Source organism: Anomaloglossus baeobatrachus, chromosome 6 (genome assembly GCF_048569485.1).
Source record: "Anomaloglossus baeobatrachus isolate aAnoBae1 chromosome 6, aAnoBae1.hap1, whole genome shotgun sequence".
NCBI classification, from domain to species: Eukaryota; Metazoa; Chordata; class Amphibia; order Anura; family Aromobatidae; genus Anomaloglossus; species Anomaloglossus baeobatrachus.
The window spans coordinates 24,246,240-24,267,311 of record NC_134358.1 but is presented as its reverse complement, the minus strand read 5'-3'; the positions used below and the strand labels follow the sequence as shown (position 1 = coordinate 24,267,311).

The 21,072-nt window shown below is 50.8% G+C and overlaps 1 protein-coding gene and 2 non-coding genes across 3 annotated transcripts; all 3 read left to right on the top strand.

Moving 5' to 3' along the window:
- The first annotated feature begins 6,416 nt into the window (after nucleotides 1-6,416).
- LOC142243956 (uncharacterized) lies at nucleotides 6,417-18,417 on the top strand. The gene is made up of 4 exons (XM_075316148.1): nucleotides 6,417-6,633; nucleotides 16,333-16,407; nucleotides 17,577-17,688; nucleotides 18,290-18,417. The coding sequence occupies exons 1-4, from the start codon at nucleotides 6,562-6,564 to the stop codon at nucleotides 18,370-18,372; spliced, it is 342 nt and encodes a 113-aa protein (XP_075172263.1). The 5' UTR covers nucleotides 6,417-6,561; the 3' UTR covers nucleotides 18,373-18,417.
- Nucleotides 8,393-8,547, top strand: LOC142244790 (small nucleolar RNA SNORA62/SNORA6 family). Its single transcript, XR_012724653.1, has one exon. It is a non-coding gene; the product is annotated as a small nucleolar RNA SNORA62/SNORA6 family (small nucleolar RNA).
- On the top strand, nucleotides 17,926-18,080 carry LOC142244789 (small nucleolar RNA SNORA62/SNORA6 family). Its single transcript, XR_012724652.1, has one exon. It is a non-coding gene; the product is annotated as a small nucleolar RNA SNORA62/SNORA6 family (small nucleolar RNA).
- Nucleotides 18,418-21,072: the final 2,655 nt, after the last annotated feature.

The following is a 21,072-nucleotide window of genomic DNA, read 5'->3' as shown; positions in this document are numbered from 1 at the left end:
TCCTCCAGTACCTATACACCAGGGAGCGGACTACCGTTGGGAAGCCATTGGAGTTGACAGTTACACAAAGGTGCAGGGAGAGACAGCCACCATCACCTGTCCGGGGAAAGACACTGCAGCCGGCTGCGGGACCCGTCCATCCAGCCGTTTGGTTTACCGGAGACTTTGTGCATCTCTTGCTGAGTGAGTACACCCGTGCCATCCGGCACCGCGCCGCGCCGTCCCTGCAACCCTGCACCTCACCAACCCTGCCTCCCCGTCACACCACCGGGCCCCGGGACCACCAACCCCTACCCACGGAGGGGGAAAACAACATCCCAGCTGCTCGCTACCATCGCTCCCGGGATCCCCGTCACCAGCAGCGGTGGTGCTCATCTTCACCACAACCCGTGGGTGGCTTCTCGGACTAAATCCCCAAACAAACCACCCCCTTTTCACTCAAGGGTGAGGAGCACCGCTCGAGTCCCCGGATCCGGCCCACCGCTCGAGCCACCGAGCAGCAGCGCGCCGGACCCGAGCGTTAGCGAGCGCAGCGCCCCGCTGCCCGCGACACTTGTTCTAGATCAGGGGTCAGGAACCTTTTTGGCTGAGAGAGCCATGAACGCCACATATTTTAAAATGTAATTCCTAGAGAGCCATACTCCCTATGTATGGGGGGGGGGGGTGGCACAGAAGGTCCCAGGAGGCAGGGTAGGCGATGCTGTGGGAACGGGGGCGGGGGTGTTGCAGCTCAAGAGGGTTAGTGTACGGAGAGACGGCTGTACTGCTGTGGGGTGGCAGGCGCCATTGACCTGCCGGCGGGTTACCTTGAATCTCCTGCAGTTGACGGGATCAACTTCAGGAAAATGGCCGCGGCACATGGACAGATCGACGCAATGCACTTCAAGAAAATATCCACAAAGTCCTATCTGCACGCGCGCCGCCTCTGCGGCCATTTTCCTGAAGTCAATCTTGTCAACTGCTGGAGATTTAAAGCAGTCCGCCAGCTCGCCACCGCGACACCCCACGAGCCCGCAGTATTGCCAACCCTGCTCCACCACTGCCACCCTGGTAAGCCAAATATTATTTGAAAGACGCATTCCCATTTTCCTCCAGTTTTGGGGGAAAAAAGTGCATCTTGCAAACCGGAAAATACAGTATTTTTTTTTTTTATTTTTTTATTAAAGGTTTGTCTGCGAGCCAGATGCAGCCATCAAAAGAGCCACATCTGGCTGGCGAGCCACAGGTTCCCGACCCCTGTTCTAATTGATTAACTTTATGCTGGTTCCAAGAAGCTTCACCCCTCATTGCTCATTATATACAATTCTTTGATACCAAATATCTTATTGGGTGATCCCAGATCACATAATTCCAGAACATTTTGTGGCTTCCACAATGACACCATTTGTTTGTCTACACGGCCTACAGGTAAGTTTTCTGCTTCCATATTTCATTACAGTTTTTGTATTTATGGTATTATTGCCTAGGAGGAAATGGGGGAGCCCGGATACACTTGTGTGTATTTTTTTTTTTAAATGTTTTTAATTAATTTTGCACAACTTGTTTGTGATTATTCCCCTTAATAAATGTTTGATTTATTTATAATTATTCTGGTGTGGTGATCCCGTCTCAGGGTACGCTCACACGAGCGTGAAAATCGGACGAGTGCAATGCGAGAAATTCTCGCATTGCACTCTGACCAATGTCAGGCAATGAGGTTGAGCTGTTGGTCAGCTTATCTCGCATCCAGATTCTGGATGCGAGAAAAGCGGCAGCATGCTGCGATTGTCTGCGAGAGCCGTATCCCTCGCACCCATTCAAGTGAATGGATGCGAGAGATACATCGGACTGCACTCGGATGTTATCCCAGTGCAGTGCGATATACGCACAGGCTGACAGTGGAGGAGATGGGAGAATTAACCCCTCCCTCTCCTCCGCTGCGCCCGCACTCAGCTTCACAGCTGTGACCCGATCGCAAGATCGGGTTACAGTCGCATGACACTCGGCTCACGCACGCAGCAGAGCCTGAGCCCGGGGACATTAGCATATCGCATCCGATGCTCTCGCATAGGATGCCATACGCTCGTGTGAGTCCAGCCTTATAGTGCGTCTTTCTCTGCAATATTTTGGTATAAATCCAAACTAGTAGCCACATGGTCATGAATAGAAGTCTCACATGGGTCACACCGGAATTCCTCCCGGAAGAAGCGGGTTTTTCCCGCGAAACGGCCGTCGGAGGTCCCCTCTGGGTTGGTCTGGCTCCCCTGAACCACCACTATTTCTGGTAAGCGACTAGTCATTTATGGCATGGGCTCTATTTATACTGCCACTTCACCATCTTATATGTAGCCCTGTTCTTACAGACACCATATCAGCTCAAACACACTGTCACTCCCTTTTCCCTTTCATGCTTTTTGCATTTGTCCATCATTTTGATTTTCTCTCATCACATTTGTATGCCCACTTGGGCATTATTTGCTATTTAGCTATACATATAAATGTGATTGAGCTAATGGATGTTGCTTGCATGACTCGTATTTTGGTAACTCTGCCCTTGAACTTGGTTACTTTGTACCATCATAGTGAATCAGTGTATGATTTGAGCTTAATTTTTGTACTTGCCTGCTACTGTGTTTCTCATTGTGGTCAGGGGGACCCAGATTTTGATTCCCTGAACCTATGCTTGTTTATGTCCTATTACCTCTCTTTTTACTTGTCATTTATATATAAGTATTTAATAAATTTATAATATTCGCATCAGTACTCCTAGTGCTCTTGTTTATTGAATATTTTGGTATAGTTTGGTTTGTTGCACGATTGAAGATCCCCTGGTTCATTTACACAGCTCAGCAGACGGTATCACACAAGATAGGATTAGATACACAGCTCAGCAGACGGTATCACACAAGATAGGATTAGATACACAGCTCAGCAGACGGTATCACACAGGATAGGATTAGATACACAGCTCAGCAGACGGTATCACACAAGATAGGATTAGATACACAGCTCAGCAGACGGTATCACACAAGATAGGATTAGATACACAGCTCAGCAGACGGTATCACACAAGATAGGATTAGATACACAGCCCTGCAGACGGTATCACACAGGAGAGGATTAGATACACGGCTCAGCAGACAGTATCACACAGGAGAGGATTAGATACACGGCTCAGCAGAGAGTATCACACAGGAGAGGATTAGATACACTTCTCAGCAGACAGTATCACACAGGAGAGGATTAGATACACAGCTCAGTAGACAGTATCACACAGGATAGGATTAGATACACAGCTCAGCAGACAGTATCACACAGGAGAGAATTAGATACACAGCTCAGCAGAGAGTATCACACAGGAGAGGATTAGATACACGGCTCAGCAGACAGTATCACACAGGAGATTAGATACACAGCTCGGCAGACAGTATCACACAGGAGAGGATTAAATACACAGCTCAGCAGAGAGTATCACACAGGAGAGGATTAGATACACGGCTCAGCAGACAGTAACACACAGGATAGGATTAGATACACAGCTCAGTAGACAGTATCACACAGGATAGGATTAGATACACGGCTCAGTAGACAGTATCACACAGGATAGGATTAGATACACGGCTCAGCAGACAGTATCACACAGGATAGGATTAGATACACAGCTCAGCAGACAGTATCACACAGGATAGGATTAGATACACAGATCAGCAGACAGTATCACACAGGAGAGGATTAGATACACAGCTCAGTAGACAGTATCACACAGGAGATTAGATACACAGATCAGCAGACAGTATCACACAGGAGAGGATTAGATACACAGCTCAGTAGACAGTATCACACAGGAGATTGGATACACGGCTCAGCACACAGTATCACACAGGAGAGGATTAGATACACGGCTCAGCAGACAGTATCACACAGGATAGGATTAGATACACAGCTCAGTAGACAGTATCACACAGGAGATTAGATACACAGTTCAGCAGACAGTATCACACAGGAGAGGATTAGATACACAGCTCAGCAGACAGTATCACACAGGAGAGGATTAGATACACAGCTCAGCAGAGAGTATGACACAGGAGAGGATTAGATACACAGCTCAGCAGACAGTATCACACAGGAGAGGATTAAATACACAGCTCAGCAGAGAGTATCACACAGGAGAGGATTAGATACACGGCTCAGCAGACAGTAACACACAGGATAGGATTAGATACACAGCTCAGTAGACAGTATCACACAGGATAGGATTAGATACACGGCTCAGCAGACAGTATCACACAGGATAGGATTAGATACACGGCTCAGCAGACAGTATCACACAGGAGAGGATTAGATACACGGCTCAGCAGACAGTATCACACAGGATAGGATTAGATACACGGCTCAGCAGACAGTATCACACAGGATAGGATTAGATACACGGCTCAGCAGACAGTATCACACAGGATAGGATTAGATACACGGCTCAGCAGACAGTATCACACAGGATAGGATTAGATACACGGCTCAGCAGACAGTATCACACAGGATAGGATTAGATACACGGCTCAGCAGACAGTATCACACAGGATAGGATTAGATACACGGCTCAGCAGACAGTATCACACAGGATAGGATTAGATACACGGCTCAGCAGACAGTATCACACAGGATAGGATTAGATACACGGCTCAGCAGACAGTATCACACAGGATAGGATTAGATACACGGCTCAGCAGACAGTATCACACAGGAGAGGATTAGATACACGGCTCAGTAGACAGTATCACACAGGAGATTAGATACACAGCTCAGCAGACAGTATCACACAGGATAGGATTAGATACACAGCTCAGTAGACAGTATCACACAGGAGATTGGATACACGGCTCAGCACACAGTATCACACAGGAGAGGATTAGATACACGGCTCAGCAGACAGTATCACACAGGATAGGATTAGATACACAGCTCAGCAGACAGTATCACACAGGAGAGGATTAGATACACAGCTCAGCAGACAGTATCACACAGGATAGGATTAGATACACAGCTCAGTAGACAGTATCACACAGGAGATTGGATACACGGCTCAGCACACAGTATCACACAGGAGAGGATTAGATACACGGCTCAGCAGACAGTATCACACAGGATAGGATTAGATACACAGCTCAGTAGACAGTATCACACAGGAGATTAGATACACAGTTCAGCAGACAGTATCACACAGGAGAGGATTAGATACACAGCTCAGCAGACAGTATCACACAGGAGAGGATTAAATACACAGCTCAGCAGAGAGTATCACACAGGAGAGGATTAGATACACGGCTCAGCAGACAGTAACACACAGGATAGGATTAGATACACAGCTCAGTAGACAGTATCACACAGGATAGGATTAGATACACGGCTCAGCAGACAGTATCACACAGGATAGGATTAGATACACGGCTCAGCAGACAGTATCACACAGGAGAGGATTAGATACACGGCTCAGCAGACAGTATCACACAGGATAGGATTAGATACACGGCTCAGCAGACAGTATCACACAGGATAGGATTAGATACACGGCTCAGCAGACAGTATCACACAGGATAGGATTAGATACACAGCTCAGTAGACAGTATCACACAGGAGATTGGATACACGGCTCAGCACACAGTATCACACAGGAGAGGATTAGATACACGGCTCAGCAGACAGTATCACACAGGATAGGATTAGATACACAGCTCAGTAGACAGTATCACACAGGAGATTAGATACACAGTTCAGCAGACAGTATCACACAGGAGAGGATTAGATACACAGCTCAGCAGCCAGTATCAAACAGGAGAGGATTAGATACACAGCTCAGCAGACAGTATCACACAGGAGAGGATTAGATACACGGCTCAGCAGACAGTATCACACAGGAGAGGATTAGATACACGGCTCAGCAGACAGTATCACACAGGACAGGATTAGATACACGGCTCAGCAGACAGTATCACACAGGAGATTAGATACACAGCTCAGCAGACAGTATCACACAGGAGATTAGATACACAGCTCAGCAGACAGTATCACACAGGAGATTAGATACACAGCTCAGTAGACAGTATCACACAGGATAGGATTAGATACACAGCTCAGTAGACAGTATCACACAGGAGATTGGATACACGGCTCAGCAGACTGTATCACACAGGAGAGGATTAGATACACAGCTCAGCAGACAGTATCACACAGGAGATTAGATACACAGCTCAGCATCACATTTCGCACACGTTTTATGTCGGGTTTTCTTCTGATCAGGTTTTTTTGTATAAATAAAGTTCATGGGAGGAAAAAAGAAAATTGTTACAAATGTTTGTAAATAAAGTTCTAAAAAGAAAAAAAAGAGTGCAGTTGCCGGCTGGTTTCCCGCCTCCAGACGCGGCTATATCTGCGAATGCTCAGCCCCGCCCCTTCCTCTTTCCTCAGTGACGGCAGAGTTGTGAGGTGCTCGGTCCTTCAGCTGAAGCTAAGGCCTGGTGTGAATCCGGCGGCTAGCACCCTGTGACCCGGCCATCCGCGCCCCGACTACCGGCCCCCGCCTCAGACATGGCCTCCGTCTCCGAGCTCGCCTGTATTTACTCCGCACTCATCCTCCATGATGACGATATCACAATCACGGTGAGGAGGGGAAACATGGCGGCGTGAGGGAGGGAAAACATGGCGGCGGGAAGGCCCGGCTCCGAGGATCGTGCATGTGCGGGGACTACACGTCTCAGCAGGTCCCTGACCGCCCGACTACCACTCCCCAAACCCCCCCCCCCACCCCCCATATCACAGGGATGCGGGACCACGACCCCCACTGTCCAGCGGCCTCTACAGGCGCGGGGTGATGACGGCGCACAGCTGAGGGGCCGCTACAGTCTCATCCCCGGGCCCGACAATGCCGGCTGTGGGGAGAGCGGCTGTACTGACGGCAGACGGGGTCCTAGTGCCGCTCCAAAGCTGGGGGTCTGTCTCCATCATAGATGGGGGTCCTGGGGTGACGTTTAGGTTGTCTGTGTAAAGGGGGGGACACGTTTAGGTTGTCGGTGTAAAGGGGGGGACACGTTTAGGTTGTCGGTGTAAAGGGGGGGACACGTTTAGGTTGTCGGTGTAAAGGGGGGGGACGTTTAGGTTGTCGGTGTAAAGGGGGGGACGTTTAGGTTGTCGGTGTAAAGGGGGGGGACGTTTAGGTTGTCGGTGTAAAGGGGGGGGACGTTTAGGTTGTCGGTGTAAAGGGGGGGGACGTTTAGGTTGTCGGTGTAAAGGGGGGGGACGTTTAGGTTGTCGGTGTAAAGGGGGGGGGACGTTTAGGTTGTCGGTGTAAAGGGGGGGGGACGTTTAGGTTGTCGGTGTAAAGGGGGGGGACGTTTAGGTTGTCGGTGTAAAGGGGGGGACACGTTTAGGTTGTCGGTGTAAAGGGGGGGGACGTTTAGGTTGTCGGTGTAAAGGGGGGGACACGTTTAGGTTGTCGGTGTAAAGGGGGGGACGTTTAGGTTGTCGGTGTAAAGGGGGGGACGTTTAGGTTGTCGGTGTAAAGGGGGGGACGTTTAGGTTGTCGGTGTAAAGGGGGGGATGTTTAGGTTGTCGGTGTAAAGGGGGGGACGTTTAGGTTGTCGGTGTAAAGGGGGGGACGTTTAGGTTGTCGGTGTAAAGGGGGGGGACGTTTAGGTTGTCGGTGTAAAGGGGGGGGACGTTTAGGTTGTCGGTGTAAAGGGGGGGGACGTTTAGGTTGTCGGTGTAAAGGGGGGGGACGTTTAGGTTGTCGGTGTAAAGGGGGGGGACGTTTAGGTTGTCGGTGTAAAGGGGGGGGACGTTTAGGTTGTCGGTGTAAAGGGGGGGGACGTTTAGGTTGTCGGTGTAAAGGGGGGGGACGTTTAGGTTGTCGGTGTAAAGGGGGGGGACGTTTAGGTTGTCGGTGTAAAGGGGGGGACGTTTAGGTTGTCGGTGTAAAGGGGGGGACGTTTAGGTTGTCGGTGTAAAGGGGGGGACGTTTAGGTTGTCGGTGTAAAGGGGGGGGACGTTTAGGTTGTCGGTGTAAAGGGGGGGGACGTTTAGGTTGTCGGTGTAAAGGGGGGGGACGTTTAGGTTGTCGGTGTAAAGGGGGGGGACGTTTAGGTTGTCGGTGTAAAGGGGGGGGCGTTTAGGTTGTCGGTGTAAAGGGGGGGGACGTTTAGGTTGTCGGTGTAAAGGGGGGGGCGTTTAGGTTGTCGGTGTAAAGGGGGGGGAGTAATTATGTTTTTGGGGTAATGGGGTGTGGAGTAGGGAACTACTGGCTGGCGAGGTTGTTAGGGCGGGGGGCTGGCGGCTGGCTCTGGTATTTGGAGGCCTGTTTGGCTGTATATCGGGGGCCTGGTGAGGAGGTTGGGGCAGGAGTGGGGGGGGTCTCGCTGGGTTTCCCGCACACGTTTAAAGCTCGGAGCTGAGGCAGTCACTGGCCGATGAGCTCGGGGTGTCGGAAGTGTGCTACAGGAACATGGCAGATTTTTCGCTAACACCACAAGGAGCTGCTGCTCTGATGACTGGAGTTTGATAGTAATTCTTGCCACATGTCTTCTCTTGTGTACAGGGTGGAGGGGTGTACGTGTTATAATGGCCTGGGCCTAGGAGCTCACGATCATCTCACAGGACTGATGGCCCCCATGATTGGATTGTTCATTTCCCCTCCTCTGTGGCCAGCTCCCACAAATACTGTGCAGTGGTCCCATCTGTGCAGGTGGATTGACTTATTTGCAGTAGTGCAACAGAATCGGCCATATGTCAACATAACCTGTCGCAGTCATGTGACTTATTTGCTTTTCTTTGTCGCTCTATTGGGAGACCCAGACAATTGGGTGTATAGCTACTGCCTCCGGAGGCCACACAAAGTATTACACTTGAAAGTGTAAGGCCCCTCCCCTTCTGCCTATACACCCCCCCCCCGTGGGATCACGGGCTCCTCAGTTTTCATGCTTTGTGCGAAGGAGGTCAGACATCCACGCATAGCTCCACTGTTTAGTCAGCAGTAGCTGCTGACTATGTCGGATGGAAGAAAAGAGGACCCATACTGGGGCCCCCAGCATGCTCCCTTCTCACCCCACTTTTGTCGGCGGTGTTTGTTAAGGTTGAGGTACCCATTGCGGGTACGGAGGCTGGAGCCCACATGCTGTTTTCCTTCCCCATCCCCTTAGGGCTCTGGGTGAAGTGGGATCTTATCGGTCTCCAGGCACTGAGGCCGTGCTCCATCCACAGCCCCTGGGAATCTGCTGGACATGGAGCTGAGTATCCTCAGGGACATGGCCCTGCTACGTTGAGGTACTCTGTGTCCCCATAAAGGGGACCGCGCACAGACACATGGCAGCACTGCTGGGTGTGTTAGTGCGCCAGGGATGGCGGCGCTGCCGCACTGGTGCCATCGCACACTACAGCGTGCTGGGTGTGTTAGAGTATTGGGGGATTGCCGCGCTAACCGCCGCTGCCATTTTTATCTCAGGCGCGGCTGGGACTTGTGGTGCGCCGGGGACTTCCGCGCCGGCCAGGGCTTATATGCCGGGCCAAGCTTATCACTCTAGTCCCCGGCTTTTGCGGCCTACTCTCACTTCGTTACCGCCCACTGGCCTGCCAGTCAGGGTAAGGGCGTGACGCTGCACAGCACGGCAGCGCTGAGAGATGGAGCATGCTTTGCATACTCCACCCCTCTCACTGTGTACACTGTGAAACCGTATTCCCGCACTTTCTGGGGCACGCCCACGGCCTCCTCCTCTACACAGGACGCCGGCAGCCATTCATGTCAGTTTTTTCTGTGACTGAGAAAAGAGACAAGTTTGGGAAGACCCTGGCAGGGATTCTGGTGGTCACACAACCGCTGTGAGCGGGCGGTAAGCAGCACCTGTGGTGCTGACCCCACTAGCGCCGAAATGCACATATAGATATATGCTTGTACGCTATACATTGCACTGTTCGGTCGCACTTTTGTATTTTGGCTATATACCCTCCTTGATTGTTCGGGGGAGATAACGCATATCGTCTGTGAAAAACAAGGGTGCAGAAGCACAGGTTTTTCTATGCAGCCTGTACAGCATGTACGGCTATACTGCCCGCAGGTTCCACGGACCCCAATTGTATGCAATGCACGGCCCTTGTGGAACTGACTCAGCCGGAGTCTCTGCTAATGGTCCAGGTGATGGGGACGGAGTTTGCAGTATTTACTTCAGACTTTCTGAGACTATGGCTAAGATACTAGAAGCCTTGCAGTCCAGACCGGTCCCTCAGACCATGGGCTCTGTTGATTCATTGCCCCTGGTCCCCCCCCCCCCCCCCAGTTGGTACAACAAGGTGCTCCTGGAGTGTCTCAGGGATCCCAGGGTGAGGGGTCTGACTCGGACCGCAGTCCCAGACCCCCTAAGCGACCTCGCTGGGAGCATCCCTCGACGTCACCGCATCATTCAAGGTCTCAGCATGGGGACTCTCTCTATGATAAGGCTGAGGTATCTGATCAGGATTCTGATCCTGAGAACGTTCTCTACCTGGATACACCTGATTGTGACACCGTGGTGAACGATCTTACGGCGTCCATCAATCATATGTTGGTTATTTCTCCCTCAGCTCCTACGCCTGAGGAGTCAGCTTCTCAGCAGGAGAAGTTCCTTTTCAGGTTCCCCAAGCGTACATTGAGTACGTTTTCTGGATCACTCTGACTTCAGGGAGGCAGTCCAGAACCACCAGGCTTGTCCAGATATCGTTTTTCCCAAACGCCTTAAGGATACACGTTATCTCTTCCCTTTTGACGTTGTCAAGGGCTGGGTTCAGTGTTCCAATGTGGACCTCCTATCTCCAGCGGCTAAATCCTTAGTTGCAGTGGAAGATATGGCTTCACTCAAAGATGCCACTGACAGACAGATGGAGCTCTGGTTGAAATCCATCTATGAAGCTATTGCCGTGTCTTTGCTCCAGCTTTCGCAGCCGTCTGGGCGCTCCAAGCGGTCTCAGCGGCTCAAGCGCAAATTGAGGCAGTCACACGTATGTCTGCGTCGCAGGCTGCGTCTTTAACATCTCAAACGTCAGCGTTTGCGTCATACGCCATTAATGCTGTCCTGGACTCGGCGAGCCGGAAGGCGGTTGCGTCCGACAATTCAGTGGTAATACGCAGAGCCTTGTGGTTGCGGGAATGGAAGGCAGATTCTGCTTCCAAAAAGTGCCTAACCAGTTTGCCATTCTCTGGCGACCGCTTGTTTGGTGAGCGACTGGATGAAATCATCAAACAATCCAAGGGAAAGGATACATCCTTTCCTCAGGCTAAACCGATCATACCCCAACAGAGGAGGGGACAGTCGAGGTTTCGGTCCTTGCGGGGCGCAGGCAGGTCCAATTCTCCTCGTCCAAAAGGCCTCAGAAGGATCAGAGGAACTCCGACGCGTGGCGGTCTAAATCACGCCCTAAAAAGACCGCCGGAGGTGCCGCTACTAAGGCGGCTTCCTCATGACTTACGGCCTCCTCACACCGCATCCTCGGTCGGTGGCAGGCTCTCCCGCTTTTGCGACACCTGGCTGCCACAAGTAAAAGACCGTTGGGTGAGAGACATTTTGTCTCACGGTTACAGGATAGAGTTCAGCTCTCGTCCTCCGACTCGATTCTTCAGAACATCTCCGCCTCCCGAGCGAGCCAAGGCTCTGCTGCAGGCGGTGGGCATTCTGAAGGCAGAAGGAGTGGTGGTCCCGGTTCCTCTTCAGCAACAGGGTCACGGTTTCTACTCCAACCTGTTTGTGGTTCCAAAGGACGGGTCCTTCTGTCCTGTTTTGGACCTAAAACTGCTCAACAAACACGTAAGGACCAGGCGGTTCCGGATGGAATCCCTCCGCTCCGTCATCGCCTCAATGTCCCAAGGAGATTTCCTAGCATCGATCGATATCAGGATGCTTATCTCCACGTACCAATTGCTCCAGAGCATCAGCGCTTCTTGCGCTTCGCCATAGGAGACGAACACCTTCGGTTCGCGGCACTGCCGTTCAGCCTGGCGACAGCCACAAGGGTTTTCACCAAGGTCATGGCTACAGTATTTGCGGTCCTCCACTCTCAGGGTCACTCAGTGATACCCTACTTAGACGATCTGCTGGTCAAGGCACCCTCTCAAGAGGCATGCCAACACAGCCTCAACGTTACTCTGGAGATTCTACAGAGTTTCAGGTGGATCATCAATTTTCCAAAGTCAAATCTGACACCGGTCCAATCGCTGACATATCTTGGCATGGAGTTTCTTACTCTTCCAGCGATAGTGAAGCTTCCGCTGGACAAACAGCGTTCACTACAGACAGGGGTACAATCACTCCTTCAAGGTCGGTCACACCCCTTGAGGCGCCTCATGCACTTCCTGGGGAAGATGGTGGGAGCAATGGAAGCAGTCCCTTTCGCGCAGTTTCACCTGCGTCCTCTTCAATGGGACATCCTACGCAAATGGGACAGGATGCCGACGTCCCTAGACAGGAACGTCTCCCTCTCTCAAGCAACCAAAGCTTCCCTTCGGTGGTGGCTTCTTCCCACCTCATTATCGAAAGGGAAATCTTGCCTAACCCCATCCTGGGCGGTGGTCACGACGGACGCGAGTCTGTCAGGGTGGGGAGCGATCTTTCTCCACCACAGGGCTCAGGGTACGTGGACTCAGCAAGAGTCCTCACTTCAGATCAATGTTCTGGAGATCAGGGCAGTGTATCTTGCCCTAAAAGCGTTCCAGCAGTGGCTGGAAGGCAGGCAGATCCGAATTCAGTCGGACAACTCCACAGCGGTGGCTTACATCAACCACCAAGGTGGGACACGCAGTCGGCAAGCCTTCCAGGAAGTCCGGCGGATTCTGCGGTGGGTGGAAGCCACAGCACCCACCATATCCGCAGTTCACATCCCGAGCGTAGAAAACTGGGAAGCAGACTTTCTCAGTCGCCAGGGCATGGATGCAGGGGAATGGTCCCTTCACCCGGACGTGTTTCAGGAGATCTGTTGCCGCTGGGGGATGCCGGACGTCGACCTAATGGCGTCTCAGCACAACAACAAGGTCCCGGCATTCATGGCGCGGTCTCACGATCACAGAGCTCTGGCGGCAGACGCCTTCGTTCAGGATTGGTCGCAGTTTCAACTCCCTTATGCGTTCCCACCTCTGGCACTGTTGCCCAGAGTGTTACGCAAGATCAGGTCCGACTGACGCCGCGCCATCCTCGTCGCTCCAAAATGGCCAACGAGGTCGTGGTACCCGGATCTGTGGCATCTCACGGTAGGCCAACCGGGGGAACTATCAGACCGACCAGACTTGCTGTCTCAAGGGTCGTTTTTTCCTTCTGAATTCTGCGACCCTCAACCTGATGGAGTGGCCATTGAGTCCTGGATCCTAGCATCTGCAGGGTTATCTCAAGGGGTCATTACCACTATGAGACAGGCCAGAAAACACACATCTGCCAAGATCTACCACAGAACGTGGAAGATATTCTTATCTTGGTCCTCTGCTCAGGGAGTTTCTCCCTGGCCAATTGCCTTGCCTATTTTCTTTCCTTCCTGCAATTCGGTTGGAAAAAGGTTTGTCGCTCGGTTCCCTTAAGGGACAAATCTCAGCGCTCTCTGTATTTTTTTCAGAAGCGCCTAGCAAGACTACCTCAGGTACGCACGTTCCTGCAGGGGGTTTGCCGCTTAGTCCTTCCTTACAAACGACTGTTAGAACCCTGTGATTTGAACAGGGTGCTGATGGTTCTGCAGAAACCACCATTCGAGCCTATGAGGGATTTTTTCTCTCTCACGCCTTTCGCAGAAAGTGGTTTTCCTAGGGGCAGTCACTTCACTTCGGAGAGTGTCTGTCGGGGCAGCATTGTCGTGCAAAGTCCCCTTCCCGGTGTCTCACCAGGTCAAGGGGTTCTGCGTCCGGTTCCGGAATTTCTCCCTAAGGTGGAATCCCCCCTTTCATCTCAATCAGGGTATCCGTACCCTCTATTTGTCTTCATCCAGTTCACCAATGTGAAAAGGATTTGCACTTGATTAGATCTGGTGAGAGCACTCAGACTCTTCATCGATCGTACGGCGTCCCTGCGCCGCTCGGAAGCACTCTTGTCCTTGTCGCTAGCCAGCGTAAAGGGTTGCAGGCTTCCAAATCAAGACTGGCTCGGTGGTTCAAGGAACCAATTCTCTAGCTTATCGTTCTGCTGGGCTTACGGTTCCCTCAGGGCTGAAGGTCCATTCTACCAGAGCGGTGGATGCGTCCTGGGCTTGAGGCACCAGGCTACGGCTCAGCTTGTGTGTCAGGCGGCTACCTAGTCCAGCCTCCACACTTTCACGAAACACTGTCAGGTGCATACCTATGCTTCGAAGGATGCCAGCATAGGCAGACGAGTCCTTCAGGCGGCGGTTGCCCACCTGTAGAAAGGGGCCGTTTTACGGCCCTATTACGAGGTATTATTTTACCCACCCAGGGATTGCTTTTGGACATCCCAATTGTCTGGGTCTCCCAATAGAGCGACAAAGAAGAAGGGAATTTTGTTTACTTACCGTAAATTCCTTTTCTTCTAGCTCTAATTGGGAGACCCAGCACCCGCCCCTGTTTTTTTGTATACACATGTTGTTCAGGTTGAATGGTTTCAGTTCTCCGATATTCCTTCGGATTGAATTTGCTTAAACCAGTTTATTGGCTTTCCTCCTTCTTGCTTTTGCACTAAAACTGAGGAGCCCGTGATCCCACGGGGGGTGTATAGGCAGAAGGGGAGGGGCCTTACACTTTTAAGTGTAATACTTTGTGTGGCCTCCGGAGGCAGTAGCTATACACCCAATTGTCTGGGTCTCCCAATTAGAGCTAGAAGAAAAGGAATTTACGGTAAGTAAACAAAATTCCCTTCTTTGCTGTTCCTGTGACATAAAGGAGGAATGATAATGGAGATGTAGACGCCGGCTTATGGTGGCCCCTGTACTCCGCTCAGTCTAGAGTTAGAGGCCACTGGAAGCGATGGCCATAAGTTTGGTCATAAGCTCCTACGAAGCCCGGGGTCATGTAGGTCCCATCACTAGCTATGCAGGACATTATTTGCAGGAACCCCCTTTGATGGTGATGGCTCTTCTGACTGTAAAGATTAAAGCAGCCAAATTCATAATTTGGGGGGATGTCTGGTGGCTTTCCTGCAGAGCTAACTGTTGGGCTCCCAGTAGATGGTTGTCTCCAGATCTGCTTCAGGGTGTCCATCCGGATGTATACAGCACCGTGGAGACACTGCCTAAAGGCCCCGTCACACTAAGCAACATCGCTGCTAACGAACAACTTTTGTGACGTTGCTAGCGATGTTGCTGTGTGTGACATCCAGCAACAACCTGGCCCCTGCTGTGAAGTCGTTGGTTGTTGCTGAATGTCCTGGGCCATTTTTTAGTTGTTGCTGTCCTGCTGTGAAGCACAGATCGCTGTGTGTGACAGCGAGACAGCAACACCTAAATGTGCAGGCAGCAGGAGCCTGCTTCTGCGGAGGCTGGTAACCACAGTAAACATCGGGTAACCAAGAAGCCCTGTCCTTGGTTACCCGATATTTACCTTTGTTACCAGCCTCCGCAGCTCTCAGCAGCTCTCAGCTGTCAGTGCCGGCTCCTGCTCTGTGCACATGTAGCTGCAGGACACATCAGGTAATTAACCCCATGTGTACTGTAGCTAGGAGAGCAAGGAGCCAGCACTAAGCATTGTGCGCTGCTCCCTGCTCTGTGCACATGTAGCTGCAGGACACATCAGGTAATTAACCCCATGTGTACTGTAGCTAGGAGATCAAGGAGCCAGCGCTAAGCAGTGTGCGCTGCTCCCTGCTCTGTGCACATGTAGCTACAGCACACATCGGGTAATTAACCCAATGTGTGCTGTAACTAGGAAAGCAGGGAGCCAGCGCTAAGCAGTGTGCGCGGCTCCCTGCTCTCTGCACGTGTAGCTGCATGCGCTGGTAACCAAGGTAAATATCGGGTTGGTTACCCGATATTTACCTTAGTTACCAAGCGCAGTATCTTCCACGCGGCGCTGGGGGCTGGGACACTGGTTGCTGGTGAGCTCACCAGCAACTCGTGTAGCCACGCTCCAGCGATCCCTGCCAGGTCAGGTTGCTGGTTGGATCGCTGGAGCGTCGCAGTGTGACATCTCACCAGCAACCTCCTAGCAACTTACCAGCGATCCCTATCAGGTTGGATCGTTGTTGGGATCGCTGGTAAGTTGTTTAGTGTGACTGGGCCTTTAGAGTTAATCTCCATGACCCTGAGCTTAAATATGGTTTAGTGTTAAGTGTTTCCACTGGCTGACAACTGCGAGTAGTAACTCCATGACCTGTAGTCATTGTCAAGCAGAGATGTGACTAATGCCATTTCTCTCTGCAGGAAGACAAGATCCTCGCTCTCATCAAAGCAGCCGGTGTCAGCGTGGAGCCTTTCTGGCCAAGCCTATTTGCTAAGGTACGTTCTCTGGGGGTCATAGTATGGAGATGATGGGTGTTATGATATATTCTGCAAAATGAAGACTGTTATGATCCGGTAACCGTGGAAGATTACAAAAAACTCCCATTAGTGGAAAAACACAAAGAACAAGAGTAGTTGGAATCTGAGCTGACCGCAATCCCCTAACTATCAGACCACACTAGAAGTAGCCGTGGAGAGTTCCTAGACGCCTCGTCACAGCCTGAGAAACTAGCTACGCATCACAGGAAGAAATGAGGAAATCTACCTTGCCTCAGATTAGTCCCCAAAAGAGTAGATAGCCCCCGACATATAAAGATTACGATTATATAGGAAAACATGATACACAGGAAAAATAGATTTAGCAAAGGTGAGGCCCGACTAACTAGATACAAAGGAAAGGAAACTGATTGTGGTCAGTACAAAAAATCCTGCAGAAAATACCAATCTCCTGATAGTAAAAAAAAGGCCCTGGAGGTCATACGACCTCACCCCCACTATATCAGGTACTCTTGTAAATAATAGGAGAGACATAGCAAAAAGAACACAAATACAAAAGTGCAAATAATCAAGTTAGACAGGGAGAAACTCTTTTCAAGCAGATACGCTAGCACAGGGGAACCAATCCCCCCCTCTCAATACACTAGAGAAACAAAACTTCACCTGCAAGAAAACAGATACAAAACAAAGAAAAAAAAAACACCTTAAGTTTCTGCAGATAAGTTTGCTTGTTTTTTCCTTGCTTCCTGGTTTACACCAGGAAGCAAGGAAAAAACAAGCAAACTTATCTGCAGAAGTCTTGCTCAGGGAAGAAGAGAACTCCAAGCCAGGTTCAGAGACTGAGGAAAATTCAATTATGACCGGCACCAGCAAGGCAAAAAGTGCTCTCCTATATACACCAGGCTTGTCTGCAATAGGACTTCCTTCATTCCCATTTAACGCCGACACCTGTCTGAGTCACAGGCTCAGACTCGGCTCCACTACCAATCCTGGCCACCAGAGGAGGTTCCAAAACAGCACCCACACAGACAACATTCACAATAGAAAGCACTTCTACCATGGACTTGTGCCTTTAAGGGATTTGCTAGTTTTAAAGGGTCTTTATGCATTTCTGGAATGTGGGGGCATCAAAATGTAAAAGGCTCATCGCAAATCTGTTCTCTCCCCAGGCTCTCAGCAATGTCAGCATCGGCAGCCTGATCTGCAACGTTGGTGCTGGCGGTGGAGCCCCCGCTCCTGCAGCTGCCGGTGGTGCTCCCGCTGCCGGTGGTGCCGCTCCAGGTAATGAATCTGGTCTCCAGCTGTGTCCTCCCTGTCACAGATGTGCAGAGGGTCCAGGGTGATGATTATCCGTCAGGGTGACGTTTGCTTTATGTCCAGTGTCTGAAATAAATGGCCCTGTATCCTGATTGATGCCAGGAGGGCGCTCTTAGCACCTGTTATGGTGGAGGACGGCCTCTGGGTACGCTTGGTGATGCCCTGTGGGTCGCTGTCCCAGTGTGTATTGTGAATGTTAGTCCCGCACACGTTTAAAGCTCGGAGCTGAGGCCGTCATTGGCCGATGAGCTCGGGGTGTCGGAAGTGTGCTACAGGAACATGGCAGATTTTTCGCTAACACCACAAGGAGCTGCTGCTCTGATGACTGGAGTTTGATAGTAATTCTTGCCACATGTCTTATGTTTGGGGGGGTTGTACAGGAGTTATAATCGCCTGGGCCCAGGAGCTGACCATTCAGAATAGTCTATGTATATAGCTGATGGCGCCCTGTGCCCCGGCTGTAATGGTCTGATGCTCATACACTGCAGTGGGGAGATCCAGCCTGTTCTGCTGGTCACAGATTAATAACGGGAGTTTATTTTTTATTTTATTTTTTTTTTTTTAGCTGAAGAAAAGAAAAAGGAGGAAGAGAAGAAGGAAGAATCCGAGGAGTCAGACGACGACATGGGCTTCGGTCTTTTTGACTAAAAAACCTTTTGTAAGAGGACTTGTAATAAAAGAGAATCAAAGTAATCCTCAGCGACTCTTCTGATTGCGACACTTCACAAAAATAATGCAGCGGCTCAGTCACTAATAGAGGAAGCAACGGGGAGAGGTACTGCGCTGCAGAAATCGCAGTACATGGGGGGTCGTCTGTTGGAGAAATTATTTATTTTTTCCATTTTGAAGTATTCTAAATGTCTGATCTGGACATGTTGGCGCTGGTCTTCACACGTGTGCTTAACCCCTTAACGACCGCGGGCAGTACAATTACATCCTAGCGGTCATAACGTTACTGCCCGCGGTCTGCTGGCAGCATCATGCTGCGATCGGCACACATCTCAGCTGATTTTCACAGCTGAGATGTGTGCCTGCTAGGCACGAGCAGGTGCTGTTTAACGCCTTATATGGCGCTGTCAATATGTGACAGCGCCATTATAAGCGCGATCGCGGTAAACTTTTACTTACCGCCCGATACCGGAAGTCACGTGACTCGATCACATGACTTCCGATAGTTGTCATGGTAGCACAGGGTCATGTGATGACTCCTGTACTACACATGACTTGCTTTCACTTTCGCTGTGCCCGCTGCACATTGAAAAAGACAGTGAGCGTATCTGCTGTTTACAGCTGTTTTATAGCTGTGATCAGCAGATAGTGCAGAGCGATCGGAATGCTGATCGCAATAGCCCCCTAGGGCAGACCTGGGCAAGGGGCGGCCCGCGGGCCACATCCGGCCCGCCTGCTCTCTGTGACCGGCCCGCCCGTCTTCAGCCGGTGCAGTGGAGCCGGGCTGCAGCGTGCCGAGCAGGAAGAGATCCTGTGCAGGTTCGCACAGTCAGTGAAGGCACCGGAACGCAGGAGTCTTTCTTCTGTTCCCTGACGGCACTAATTGTCAGTGACACACGCGCGCGCTCTGACGTTGTCAGTACTGCGCTGCGTGTGTCATTTCAAAAGTTCCCGCCGGGCAGGAGAAGAAGCAGCACAGCAGACGGAATAATTCATCTTGCAGGACCTGCGGTGATGTCACGCCCATGTGACTGTGTGGGAGGAGACACAGGATGCGGGCAGAAAGCAAGACATGCTGAATCCTGAAGGAGATGTGGACACATGATGACTGGTAATGAGAAAAGAGGGGACATGAGGGGGAGGGGGGCTGCAGGGTGAGTGCATATGAGGGAAGATGGAGTTGCAGGGTGAGTGATATATGAGGGAAGATGGAGTTGCAGGGTGAGTGATAGATGAGGGAAGATGGAGTTGCAAGGTGAGTGGCATATGAGGGAAGATGGAGTTGCAGGGTGAGTGATATATGAGGGAAGATGGAGTTGCAGGGTGAGTGGCATATGAGGGAAGATGGAGTTGCAAGGTGAGTGGCATATGAGGGAAGATGGAGTTGCAGGGTGAGTGGCATATGAGGGAAGATGGAGTTGCAGGGTGAGTGGCATATGAGGGAAGATGGAGTTGCAGGGTGAGTGGCATATGAGGGAAGATGGAGTTGCAGGGTGAGTGCATATGAGGGAAGATGTAGATGCAGGGTGAGTGATATATGAGGGAAGATGGAGTTGCAGGGTGAGTGGCCTATAAGGGCTGCAGACTGACAGAAGGATGTGAAGGGGTGCAGAGTGTTTGAGAGGGGTAAGTTGGGGTACAGGCAGGGTGAGATATGTGGGCAGGGTGTGTGACCTGGGGGGTGCAGGCTGTATGGGGTGCAGGGTGTGTGACATATGGGGGTGTAGTATGTGTGATATTGGGGGTGCAGGCTGTATGGGGAGCAGGGTGTGTGACATATGGGGGTGTAGTGTGTGTGATATGGGGGTGCAGGCTGAATGGGGTGTAGTGTGTGATATGGGGGTGCAGGCTGTATGGGGTGTAGTGTGTGATATGGGGGTGCAGGCTGTATGGGGAGCAGGGTGTGTGACATATGGGGGTGTAGTATAATACAGGTGTGCTATATGGAGGTGTATATAGTGGTGTACTATATGGGGGTATAGTGATGTAGTATATTACAGGTGTACTATATGGAGGTGTAGTATATTACAGGTGTACTATATGGAGGTGTAGTATATTACAGGTGTACCATATGGAGGTGTAGTATATTACAGGTGTACTATATGGAGGTGTATATTACAGGTGTACTCTATGGAGGTGTAGTATATTACAGGTGTGCTCTATGGGGGTGTACTATATTACAGGTGTAGTATATGGGGTGTAGTGATGTAGTATATTACAGGTGTGCTATATGGAGGTGTAGTATATTACAGGTGTGCTATATGGAGGTGTAGTATATTACAGGTGTGCTATATGGAGGTGTAGTATATTACAGGTGTGCTATATGGAGGTGTAGTATATTACAGGTGTGCTATAGGGAGGTGTAGTATATTACAGGTGTGCTATAGGGAGGTGTATATTACAGGTGTGCTATAGGGAGGTGTAGTATATTACAGGTGTGCTATAGGGAGGTGTAGTATATTACAGGTGTGCTATAGGGAGGTGTATATTACAGGTGTGCTATAGGGAGGTGTAGTATATTACAGGTGTGCTATAGGGAGGTGTAGTATATTACAGGTGTGCTATAGGGAGGTGTAGTATATTACAGGTGTGCTATAGGGAGGTGTAGTATATTACAGGTGTGCTATAGGGAGGTGTAGTATATTACAGGTGTGCTATAGGGAGGTGTAGTATATTACA

Coding starts and splice junctions, on each gene's coding strand:
- LOC142243956 (XM_075316148.1), top strand. CDS start 6,562: ATGGCCTCCGTCTCCGAGCTCGCCTGTATTTACTCCGCACTCATCCTC. Junction 16,408..17,576: donor GGCCAAGCCTATTTGCTAAG/GTACGTTCTCTG, acceptor TTCTCTCCCCAG/GCTCTCAGCAATGTCAGCAT. Junction 17,689..18,289: donor TGCCGGTGGTGCCGCTCCAG/GTAATGAATCTG, acceptor TTTTTTTTTTAG/CTGAAGAAAAGAAAAAGGAG.